Source organism: Paramisgurnus dabryanus, chromosome 7 (genome assembly GCF_030506205.2).
Source record: "Paramisgurnus dabryanus chromosome 7, PD_genome_1.1, whole genome shotgun sequence".
Classification (NCBI taxonomy): Eukaryota; Metazoa; Chordata; class Actinopteri; order Cypriniformes; family Cobitidae; genus Paramisgurnus; species Paramisgurnus dabryanus.
In genome coordinates, this window is record NC_133343.1 from 10,231,805 (window position 1) to 10,244,574 (window position 12,770).

Below are 12,770 nucleotides of genomic sequence, written 5' to 3' on the forward strand. Positions count from 1 at the left end.
TTGATTGGGATTTGGGGTGATTTGTGTTGTGCATCTCTGGGGAAATAAATGCTTTGATTAATGTAATCCTGAGCAGGGAGGTACCACAAACCGCACTCCTCAGGGAACGGTGCTGTTTGACAAACAAAAACACGCAGGGCACCACTTCAGACTACACACAATGGATACATTTAAAATGGTGAAGGGCACGTCACAAATCTCATGCAACTTTTTTCATGATGTTAATATGTTGATGCATAATTAAGATGGGATATATAATCCTAACATGTATTAATAATGTATACATAATAAAGTGTTTCATCATGGTGCACCCTGACCCATGAGACAGCATATTATTGTAGCCAGTGATCATAGTGTGCTATAAGATGTCCATGTGATAATATTGTTAGTCCACATGGGACAGTTAGGAGAAAACGGTCTGTAATACACACGCACGCACACACTGGTTAAAGTCTATATCCAGCTGTATCACAAATGAATGAAATTTGAAGTCGGGTCCTGACTAACTCCTTAATGCATAATATATCCGATGTGATTATATATTTTTTTGCATCAGTATTTTTGTGTTTTAGATGTAAGCCTATTTGTTTGTATAAATACACCTCCTATTTATATGCCTATTTATATTTATGTATATTTATACAATGTATAACAATATATGATGAATCCAAATGTCATTTAAAGCACATTATGACATTTGCATTGATTTCCAATAGGGGAGAGCACAATCAATAAGGGGCTGGCTGGAATGTTTACGAATAATGAAGCTCGGGTAATCTTCGCGCAAGACACAGAGCTATGAAACATTTCTCGCCATTTCGGCTGCTGGGCCACCGGTGCTGCGGGAAATGATGCACAGGGGAGCTGTGGAATAAACAAGGCGGAACGACGTGACACATTCAATGGGCTTCCACGTATAGCGCAAGCATATAAAATAATGTCATTCGCACACACAAATTATGAAATAACATCGTCTAGTCGATTACTCTTCCTCTCTGACCTGCTAGCACAAAATGTGTTACATTTACTCTACACATGTTGGTTAGATAATAACAAGTAGATATGGTATATTATAAATCAGAAACTATGTTTTAATATAGGCTATATATAGGAAACTGATTTTTTTTTAAATACAAATTATTTGTGTCCTTTAGGTTATCATTTAATCCTATCAAAAGGTGACAACTGAAAGCACATTTCGTAATTGTATAGAATCGCAGTGACATTTATTTCTCTTCTTTTCAAATAAAGTTAATGCTTAATATAATAAAATAATAATAATAATAATAATTATTATTATTATTATTATTATTATTTTTAAAAATAATTGTTAATTATTTTATATTTTATTAGCAGCAACATACACATGTTCCACTCAATTAAGATATTTTATCCCCCTAAAGTGAAAAGAAAATAAGGCAAATCTCATCCTCACTTTGGGGGGATGCCAAAGCTCTGGCCTACAATTTCACGCTGTCAGACATGAGCTTAGCACATTGAATGTTTGTTTCTCAAATTAATGACAATTCAGCAGTATTTCTACGTTACAAATAACCAGCTGTCATTCTTCAAAACATTCATTTATAATAAAAATATTATACTTGTTTGGATAATTTATTTCTTAATTTTTTATTTTACTTAAATATATTTCATTTTATTATGCTTTCTGTGAACTCACCTCAAAGTTATAAAACTACTCATTTGGATATGCATATAGACACGCACTTTTATGATGATTACATTTATTTTTATCATGAAATAATTTTGTTGAATGCATTTTAGCCGTGGTTGATTTTGAAAACTTTAATTTAACATTCACAATACTATATATTTTTGTGAAATAAAATAACAGCTTAAATTCTGCACTACTTAAGTTGAAAATACAGTGTAGCTGTTATACGTCTATCCAGAATTTACCTAACAAGTTGAAATTTCGTTTGATAACTAATTTTAGTAAGGTTTTGCATTATTATCTTGCTCTGCATTGTTACTTTGATAAATAATAGCATTCAAGTCTCAATTAATTAATTTTACAGTGGTTATTTTTACAGGTATCAACTTTTGATAACATCACTCTATGCTTGTCCTCAAAAATAAGAATAAATCAATATTCACGGACAATACCCCAATTACTCACCATTAACTCTTTAACCATCGTGACTAAGTGCGACACCTGCTGGTGACAGAAAGCTCCCCTATACGTCACTGTCAAGCGTGTGGATCTAATCTTGTACGTGATTGTGTTGATTCCAGTTATTTTATGTATAAATCTTCTGTTGGGCAATTGTATTTCTATAGACATACACGAATATCACTGCTGATTTTGGCGCACTGGTGGATGGTCTTGGCTTGACTGTGCTCTTTCATCTCGACTCCAGTGCACAAACATATAGCTTAATGCGACCAGTGTTCTCTCTTTTATTCCACTCACCATAGCAACCGAGAGGAAGGCTTCAGAAATGCTTTGCCCGTGAATGAAACAAACGGTCTTAGTGGGGCTGCGAGAGAGATGGCATCTTCTATCGGGAGGGCACAGAAAGTTAACCCATAGGAAATAGCAAGGTGGCAGATAGGATCGAAAAGGTTATTTACATTTTAAAATCCACTTTAATCGTATACTTATCACTGTCTATGTTGCATCTCCTTGTTTTTACAATTTAACATACTTGTTTTATTTTTAACTTCTGTTTTATTTAATCATATTTTAATTTGTACATAATACTACGCATTTTAATTGCTACCAGAGTTGGTCCTATCTCAGTGCTTTCTTTTAATAGAGTCAATTGTTTGGTAATAACTGAAACCCTGCCACCACTTGCACATCGCGCTTTTCGACAGAAGTCTACATGGCAGGACTACATCCCAAGTTTCATCAAACTTTGGCACAGAAGTATAAGATCGATTTATGTAAACGACCTGATATTCCGCTTGTACGCGACTTCTCTAGAGAATTGCACCGAGGGTCTCCTGTTTGAATTTGATTGATTGCACATTCTCCAATGGACATTCACTACAAAACAGCAGCTTAACCGTCTGCCTCGCTATTTATAAAGCTAAAGAGTCTTATTGATTTCCACGTTAAAAAAACGAACAGAATATATATATATATATATATATATATATATATATATATATATATATATATATATATATATATATATATATATATATATATATATATATATATATATATATATATATATATATATATATATATATATATATATATATATATATATATATATATATATATACACACACACACACAAAGAATAATTGTATTGCCTATATGCATATCATAGTAGTGAATACTAAAGATATATTATGCTTGTTATTACAGTTTTGTAAGCCCATCAAATACTGATTTATTTAAATGTTAACTTACCTTGTGATTCCATGAAAAAATGTCTCAAATAAAGCATTGCGCCTCCATTAGTGTACGACTCTCTCCCTCCGATTTGGTCCTTCCTAAGATTTTCTTCCCTCTGACTCAACTGAGCGGAGCTCTCCTCTGCACCGCTATTATTTTCACTAAAATATATGAAAATTTATGCAAATGAAAATCAGCACTAACTGTTCGTCTCTTGTTATACTTGGGGATTTTTCCCTCTCCACTTGCACAGAAAACAAATGATCTCCCCAGCAGGGAACACGGGGACCTTGTTACATAAACAAATAAATAATAAACAGCCTACTTTTCGGATAAAAACATTAAACTTCAAAAGTTGAAGGCTTGAACGTCTGAAATTGCTTTGACTCCTCAGAGTGAGTGAATCCTTTTTCTCATACTGGATATCACGTTTCTTATGGCCGCACGAGACGCCCTTTGAAAGCGAGCAGTATGAAATGCATAGCAGTAATTTAGACCAAAATCCACTGGAAATTAATGAATAGACAGCCCCATGGCGGTGGCCCTACTTTGCCATTCAATGTAAACAAATCCACGAGGTTCTCTCAGTTTTTGAGTCTGATCCAAATTAAATCTTCTGGGAAGAGAGTGCGCAGTCCTCTCCTGGGTTTTCTACATAACCTGATTCAATGTTGTTATACCCAATACTCGAACTGAATAAAATGTAAGATTTTTGTGAAGGTATCTTTTAGAGTGGTTATTGGTATAAATTGTTGTATTGGTTTCTTGCCTTTATTTATATCAATAATAATGGTAAGAATATTTTTAGCAATATTCTGTGAACAATGTTGTCGTGGAAGGCAAGTAGGGGTACACAAGTCTATCCGAATTTTCTTTTGACTTCTAATTTATACCTCTGGGTGAATCCATATTCTAAAGGGGTCTGGTGGTTATGGCTAAACCATCCAGCGCGAAATCTGAAAAGGAATATGATGTTTGACCTATGATTAGTTAGTATCGGTAGTTAATTTAGCAGATCTTTCTTGCAAATCCCCAAAGGACTGCTCAGTTAGCATTCGTTTTGGTTGCCACTTTCTCCTCATGCCCTTCTTGTGTATGATCGCCTTGCACTCTCTCTTTCCGCTTCGAAGCATCTCCTAGTCGTCTCGTTAACTCTTGAGAGGCCGATGCTGGCAAAGTACAATAATAAAATGTATGAGTATCTAATGTGATACAATTACAATAATTATTAGGCATACGTCGATACACTTAGAAGGGAATGTTTTAACATTTGTAAAAATTAAATAACTTATAAGAAAAAATAGGCTACTATTTTTAACATTTTTGGCAGTCCCATATAGCAGTGATTCCAGCTCGTGTGCCTTTAAAAAGTCTGATTTTGGAATTTTATAAGCCCTAATATAAATTGTATTTAATAAATGTCAAAAATGTAAAACTCTTATCAAAATTCAAGCTTTACAATTTGTCGGCTATAAATGTTTGGAAATAGAACTGCGCTGCCATAGATAATATTTTTGTATTGTTTTTATGGTCATGGGAAAACAGTCACACTGGTTTGTCAATAATTCACCAAAATAAGTCAACTTAATTCTTAATTTATAAATATATTCAGACATTCTTCACAGTTATCAGTCGTTTATCTTGATTTATTTATTTAAATTCAAAAGCAACCAATTGGAATAGCCGGAAGGGGGGTCTGGGTGCCTGAAGCGAGTTCTCTAGACCTGTCAATCTCTCCGCTACTAACCAATCATCGAGAGCCATACACCCGACTTCCTCGCATTTGGGAAAAAGACGTGGACGATGCACGCAGCACAGAGTAAACACTCGTGTGTCCTCGAGCTCTGAGGGAGGGACGGAGCTAACTGTCAGAGAGAGAGAGAGAGAGGGAGAGAGAGAGAGAGAGAGAGAGAGAGAGAGAGAGAGAGAGAGAGAGAGAGAGAGAGAGAGAGAACAAGCGAATGAGAAAGAAGGCATGCAACACAGCGTTGCACTGTAATACTGGATTGTACTTCAACTGGAGCGGTTTGGCAGGTTTAAACACATCAAAACAGAACAAAGAGACAGACTTTACAGCACCATAAAAGAATAGCTAAAAGAAAAGAAATAAAGGGACGACGCAAGTGAAATCGCTGTGGCTAAATAACAAAAGAATTGACGAAGAACAGCGTTAAATTTTTTTTCTATTGCTAACGGACCACGCGACTGGACTTATTATTTTTCATTACAAATTGCAACTTCTTCAAGCGCCAGAACTTTCTTGCGGGACAAAGTTTTTAACGATTTCAAATCTTTCTTTTTCTGATATTTGTAAACGAAAACATAGGACTGTTGGACTTCCAAAGGCTTTTCAACGTTGACATTAAACTGGAATTTATTTTTTTCCAATCAGTTATATGTTTGAAATATATGAATACACAAATTATTCACGATACGGATTTTCTCCTCTCGTCAACGTTGTTTGTCTCCTGGCTTTATGTTGATGGTGTTTGTCGAAACACAACTCAGACTTTTAAAGTTTGAATAATTCATGAGATATAATTTGCCTGCATTAAAAAAGTTTCTGCAAAAGGGAGGGGGTTATCAGCAAACATATTCATAAGGTTAGCGGAATGGCCACAGCGGCTTCCAACCCTTATCTACCCAGCAGCAGCATATTATCGTCCGGCTCGATCGTGCACTCGGACTCCGGAGGTGGGATGCAGCAGGGCAGTGCTGCTGTAACCTCAGTGTCCGGTGGGTACAGAGGAGACCCAACGGTTAAAATGGTACAAAGTGATTTCATGCAGGGCGCAATGGCAGCGAGCAACGGGGGACATATGCTGAGCCACGCTCACCAGTGGGTGACGTCCTTGCCTCACGCTGCAGCGGCGGCTGCAGCTGCCGCAGTGGCCGCAGCTGAAGCCGGATCGCCTTGGTCATCTAGTCCTGTTGGCATGACAGGCAGTCCGCAGCAGCAGCAGGACGTGAAAAATAACTCGGGGAGAGACGATTTGCACTCGGGGACTGCGCTGCATCACAGGCCCCCTCATTTAGGTCCCCATCAGACTCACGCGAGTGCCTGGGGTAGCACAACCGCTCACATCCCCTCCATAACTGCAAGCCAACAGCAGCAGCAGTCTCTTATTTACTCGCAGACGGGAGGCTTCACGGTGAACGGCATGCTCAGTCCACCGGGTAGCCAGAGCCTTGTTCACCCGGGTTTGGTGCGTGGTGACACACCGGAGCTCGATCACAGCAGCCACCACCACCATCATCACCACCAGCATCAGCATCACCAGCAAGCACACCATGGAGTGAATAACCACGACCCGCACTCGGACGAGGACACGCCGACCTCGGACGACTTGGAGCACTTCGCCAAGCAGTTCAAACAACGCCGGATCAAACTGGGCTTCACGCAAGCGGACGTGGGATTGGCGTTGGGCACACTGTACGGGAACGTCTTCTCGCAGACCACAATCTGTCGTTTCGAGGCTCTCCAGCTCAGCTTTAAGAACATGTGCAAGCTGAAGCCGTTGCTAAATAAATGGCTAGAGGAAGCAGACTCTTCCACGGGCAGCCCCACCAGCATTGACAAGATAGCGGCTCAAGGCAGGAAGCGCAAGAAGCGCACCTCCATCGAAGTAAGCGTGAAAGGCGCGTTGGAGAGCCACTTTTTAAAATGCCCCAAGCCTTCGGCCCAAGAGATAACCTCTCTAGCGGACAACTTGCAGCTGGAAAAGGAGGTCGTGAGAGTTTGGTTTTGCAATCGGAGACAGAAAGAGAAAAGGATGACGCCCCCAGGAGTGCCGCAGACGCCGGAGGATGTATATTCTCAGGTCGGCAATGTGAGTGCAGATACACCGCCCCCCTCCATGGACTGCAAACGAATGTTCAGTGAGACATAGAACAGCATACTAAAAAGACTAAAATATTTTATATATGACTAATCTGATAAAACACAGACTATCTTGAAGATAGGAAAGCATTTTGATACTGTGATTGTGAGGGAATATGATTGAGACTGCAAATGTGTTATAGCCTATATTTTTTTTTCACAAGACAAAAATCACCCTTCTTCTTTCCCAACCCTAAATCGCCCGCTAATCTTCTTCCAGGCCCTTAAATGTCTTAACCTAAAAGGCTGTATCTGCTCTTTCTTTCAGGGACATTTTTTAGTAGATTACTTAAAAGATGCAAGTTTAACTGGGCCGAGCGAACCGGGCGACCAGAGGGTGACAACCACAAGTTCGTTCCATCAGGTAATTTTGGCGCATTAACTTCAATTGGAAAATACAAGAAATTTGAAATGAACTACGAATTCTTTGCCCCTACCCTGTTATCATAATGTCTTCTTTGAGAGAGGCAAAAAACGCAGGCAATTGTGTATGTTGTAACGGGACATTAAACCTCAAACAAAGGGATGAAATTCAGCTGAAGAAAAATGCGAAGAACAGTGACATCCACGAAGCTTCCGTCCAGCTTGGCAGAGAAGACTGCATGGTTTGATATTATCCAAAAATGTGGAATGGATTTTTCCTGGCCTTCCAGCCCTTATAAAAACAACAAAAGACTGCCCCGATCTCAAAGATCACATTTTTTTAAATTGTTTTTTATTGTAAAGAACTGAGACTTACGTGGATTTTTTTAGGAAAAATAAATAAATCAAAGAGGACATTTGAAAAGACTGAATATTTCGCAGCTGCACCTCTTTGAAAATCTCCTGTGCGAACATCCGTTGCCAAGTGGGCCAGAGTTGGTGCTGTGGATGTTTTCATGTGCTGCAATTTCCAAGCAGTATTCTTTGGTAGGTTTTAATAAACAAGACTATGTAAAGCCGGCAATATAGATTCATTAGATCAGATGCTGATCGGAATTATTTACTTAATATTTTTCATTAAAATGCTTTGTTTTAATATTTTATTCGGGATAAATATGAACTATTCCAAACAGTTATTTATTTCCCCAGATTTGTGTAAAATGTTCTCTCCCTGTTTTCGTTGTTGACCTTATTTGTTTTGTTTAATTTTGTATTCTCATTTCTAAAAGAGCACAAATCTACACGAGCTGACTTTGACAGTAGGTAATAAGGGTATATTTTGATGTGATGATTTGATTGTAATTTAATTTCAGTAGTGATTCCGTAAGAGATGATCGAGAACAATAAATTTGTTAGAATGAAACAAGATTGTGTGTTGTGCCTAAGATAGTAGTGTTTATAATTTGTAGGATGCATTCAGAGCAACTTTGAGACAAATTCTTAATGCCATAATTTAATGACACGCATAATATAAGTCAAACCCGAACAGAATTCAAGCAATTTAGAGATTCTTAATAAAATGCAGCCGTCAATATATTTAATACAGCATTTTCCTTTAAAAGAACGAGAAGGCAAACGTTTAGGCCTCGTTTGGATGTTTGAGGTTGAAACATTGAGCATTTCTGTTAGTCTGTATTATCTTCATAGACAAAACATATTTCTAATCCAGCGTTTCGCTGCTTTCAGTTTTATTGTTGAAAATACATTTAACGTACAACTATTTTTTTTGTTGGAATCAGATGGATGTTGTCACTGTGACTAGGAATAGAGACGACAACGCTTATTACATCTCAAGAGAGGGAGAACAGGAAAAAGTTGAGTGTTTACAGTGTCGCGCGCTTTATGCTGCTTTAGTGATGCAAACTGTAAAACCCACGTCGTGCTTACTGGTCATATTTAGATTCATTGTTACATTGATTTGCCGAATTTGTCAAAATTAAAAACTAACAAAATCTGAACACTGCTAATAATATCTATCTATCTATCTATCTATCTATCTATCTATCTATCTATCTATCTATCTATCTATCTATCTATCTATCTATCTATCTATCATCTTAAACTTCGCTTAATAGCAATAAACACTTTGCAATATGACGTTGGCTCCCTTGTATGTAAACTAAAACACGTGTTCACATGTATTTTGAATATTTATTTATTTTTTACTTTTTAGCTTTTTACAACAGAGTGAAATATTTATGACAAGTTAAATACTACATTAGTTAATTTGTAATTTTCTCAACAATTTCAGAGTTTGTTGTCTTTGTTCTGCGTAGTGTCATTATCAGAATATCGAATATCGCGCCTGCTTTACACTTTGTGTAGTGATGACCTAAATATTTGTCCCCAAGCGTGGCAAACACCACTTTATATAAATTGTCTGGTTTGCATCATTAAAGAGAGGGCCTGTGTTGACAACAGACTACATATGCAATACAGTCGAACTAATAGGCCTAATATAATTCAAGCCATAAACTTCAGAATTATAAACCTGTCATATAGGCTAAGCTATATAACAAGGATTTTTTATATATATAAAAAATGTATTGGTTATTTATTGGTAAATTTGTCAAGGCAAACATTGGAGCTTAAATCGACTTGAATTGAACTTTACAGACCAAGTTAAAAACGTTAGTGCGATCGCTTACTCTCCAACTTTTTTATTCGATGACTGTTCGGCAAAACGCGCACTTTTCTCTCCAAGGTTTAAATTTCGCGGATGAATTCCCATACACTAGTTGCTTAGCAACTAAATTCAATCAATGTTATAGAAGTATGTATCCCCTCTCTTTGTCCCTGTTAATAAAGGTGGCACTCTGACATTAAAACTGATTTTATACACGAGTCAAATTAATTCTGTCGTTGAAAAGTAGGCTAAATATAGGAAATTAAAAATGTCTAAAAATGTAAATAATTACACGTATGAGTTTGATGGCTGTGTGAAAATTTCTTGTTTAAACCTAACGTTGATTTTGTTCAGTTTTAATTGTTTAACTGTTTCGGATTGTTTAACTATTTCAGATGTCCTCAGGGGCGTTTCTAGGCACTTGTTTTTTTTTACATGGCACAACTAAATATTTAACATTTTAATCTGTACAATATTATGCAACTGTAAATCTAAAGTGAAAGTGTGTGATTTTGTAAAATAGATTGAGACCGGGAATATGGATTTTAGCAAGCAGATGATATAAACTGCACAAAAGTACATAGTCGACTGTCACATGACTTTCAACCCACGTGTTCAGATGTGTCCATTGGTGATAAAATACTATCACTAAGAACTGCGAATAACACTATCTGGAAAATGTTCAACAAATTGATCAATAATTTTCTCCTATTTTAAGATAAAAATGATAAGATAAAAATCTAACAGGCTATGGTCTTTATATTGAAAACGTAGACATTTAAACAAAACGATAAAATAAGTGTTGTATATTTTCAAATTGTTTATAAGTTCTTATATTTTAAAAAAGATGTTTAGTTGATTTTTATTTATTATTTATAATTAGGCTACAATTATCTGTTTTAATAATATATTAAAGATGTTTAAATATCTGCAACAAATTTCTTTAAATTTCGTGTCAAAATAATGCTAATTCAAAATAAAGTGTTTGATCTCAACCTAATGTTTCAAAAACAGTAAAAATCAAAACACACTTGATTAAAACTAGTCGGATTAAACCTATTTAAAGTTAAATTGAAAGATTTTACATTTTGCCAATTTGTTGAAGACGCGCCATGCCTATTTAGTTTTTTAAACCCTTACGAAATGTATAATATTTTGACCTCGACTACATTGACATAGTGTGTTATAGTAGGCCACACTACAAAAATGAAAAAAAAAAAAAACATATAGTTTTTAAGATTATCTATAGCTTCACGACGTTAAAACAGTTGCATCAAGACATAAATAAAAGTTATACCAAATAATGCCTGTGGTAATATTTCAAAGAGAAACCAACAAGTTTACATTGAACTATAATAAAATTAGCTTTGATAAATCTATATTTCTAAATGCATCAAATATTTATAAATGTGTAATTAGGGGCTATTAAAATAGGTCAATACATTTTAACGCTAATTAATTTTGAACAGAAAATTTGGCAGCATGCATCAGGTAGCCTAACTAAGCGAAGATATATGTACTATAAAACAGTTTGCAATGTGGTATGAAATAGCACAAAATATCACATAAACCAACAGTTTGATGCAAAAAGAACGTGACCTCGCAATTGAACAAAACAAACGCAAACTCTTCAGTGTCAAAACAATATTCGTGTAATCGCATGGATTTGGCACTGCTAGTTTGATTAAATTTTTTGTGTACATTACAAAACATGTCCAGATAATTCGCGTTTCTTTTGTTTCTTAACCCCTAGTGCTGTGTACATGTAGGCCTATAATGCAACATGGGACATTTCTCAGTGGGGAGACGTCCCCCAGACCCCTTTGTTAATCCATGTTCCGTTATCGAGTTGGTAATAAGCATTATGAATAAATTATTGTATATTCAAATTTGTATTGTTTTTAACCAAAACGACATCGCAGTCTTCTTATTTACGTTCCTTGCATTTATGTTTATTTAAAAACATTGTGTTATCAAATGACATAACTGAACTGAAGTGAATTTTAAAAGTCCTGTTTATTATAGGGCTAATCGAATTGCCTCATTTAAACGTATTTTTAATTGCGAAAATATTTACCATACTTACAACAGTTGGATTTAAAGCACTGAATGAGGTTATATGCACGCCAGAATTGTTTAGTATGTTTATCCCAAGTATTTTGATATGTTTGTTCCAAGCACATTTTCTTTAAGGATAATATTATTAATAGTAATAATGTTTTAAGTAATTACATAATTCGTCTTTATTACAAAGTAATATTGCAATAATTACCGTTTTAAATAAGAGTTAAACTGTTTTTATCTGCGTTAAATGGATACACGTGTAAAATGAAAAACTTTTCCAGACCACATACAGAAACTCTTATGACAGTCGCGGTGTGTCATAAGGAAAGGCCCTCAGAACTCCATGTAAGTCCCCAGTTGTACTGTCTGGAGGAGCACCCACTCCCTAAGGAGATACACCGTAAACGTCGTTCATGTTCAGCGGGCGCAGGTGCTACCCCCCTCTGCAAACCAGAGATTACATTTCCATCACATGCCTCCTGAAGTCATGTGAAACAATAACAAGATACATTTATGCAGAAGTAAAACTATATAGGCCTGCCCTGTTGTGTCTTTTTTTTAAGTTACAACCGGACATGCATTTACACTTAAAATGCACTTATCAGTATAGTCTATATTATTTTTTATTTATTCTTTATATTTTCTTATATCTTCTGAGTTGTTAAGAAACATTAAAGATGTTTTCCCTTACTGTTAGTAATAATTTGCATCATGGTGCCTCATTGAGATCCCAGACTGTTTAGACAGAGAATTGTGCAGACTTAGCTGCTGTCAATTGGGTCCCTGGTGGTGTCTAATGAGTTCTTATGTGCTGATGCGACTATAGAGCGCTGAGGAAAGACTGTAGCCTATAGCTAAGTTTCACAACACAAATACCATAGTTTTTAAATTATAAGTAAAGCAGCATT

General features: G+C 36.1%; 1 protein-coding gene across 2 annotated transcripts; it reads left to right on the top strand.

The window, feature by feature from the left end:
- Positions 1 to 5,295: 5,295 nt before the first annotated feature.
- Positions 5,296 to 10,464, top strand: pou3f3b (POU class 3 homeobox 3b). 2 transcript variants are annotated; one of them, XM_065240077.2, is made up of 2 exons: positions 5,296 to 7,191; positions 7,519 to 10,464. In XM_065240077.2, the coding sequence occupies exons 1-2, from the start codon at positions 5,983 to 5,985 to the stop codon at positions 7,630 to 7,632; spliced, it is 1,323 nt and encodes a 440-aa protein (XP_065096149.1). In that variant the 5' UTR covers positions 5,296 to 5,982; the 3' UTR covers positions 7,633 to 10,464. The 2 variants fall into 2 exon arrangements, with proteins under 2 accessions (XP_065096149.1, XP_065096148.1); XM_065240076.2 differs by having other exon boundaries at positions 5,308 to 7,200; positions 7,519 to 10,459.
- Positions 10,465 to 12,770: the final 2,306 nt, after the last annotated feature.

What these genes read in the sequence shown, in the direction of transcription:
- pou3f3b (XM_065240076.2), top strand. Translation starts at nt 5,983, where the DNA reads ATGGCCACAGCGGCTTCCAACCCTTATCTACCCAGCAGCAGCATATTA. An exon ending in TATATTCTCAGGTCGGCAAT is followed by an intron (nt 7,201 to 7,518) that starts GTGAGTGCAGAT and finishes TCTTTCTTTCAG; the next exon opens with GGACATTTTTTAGTAGATTA.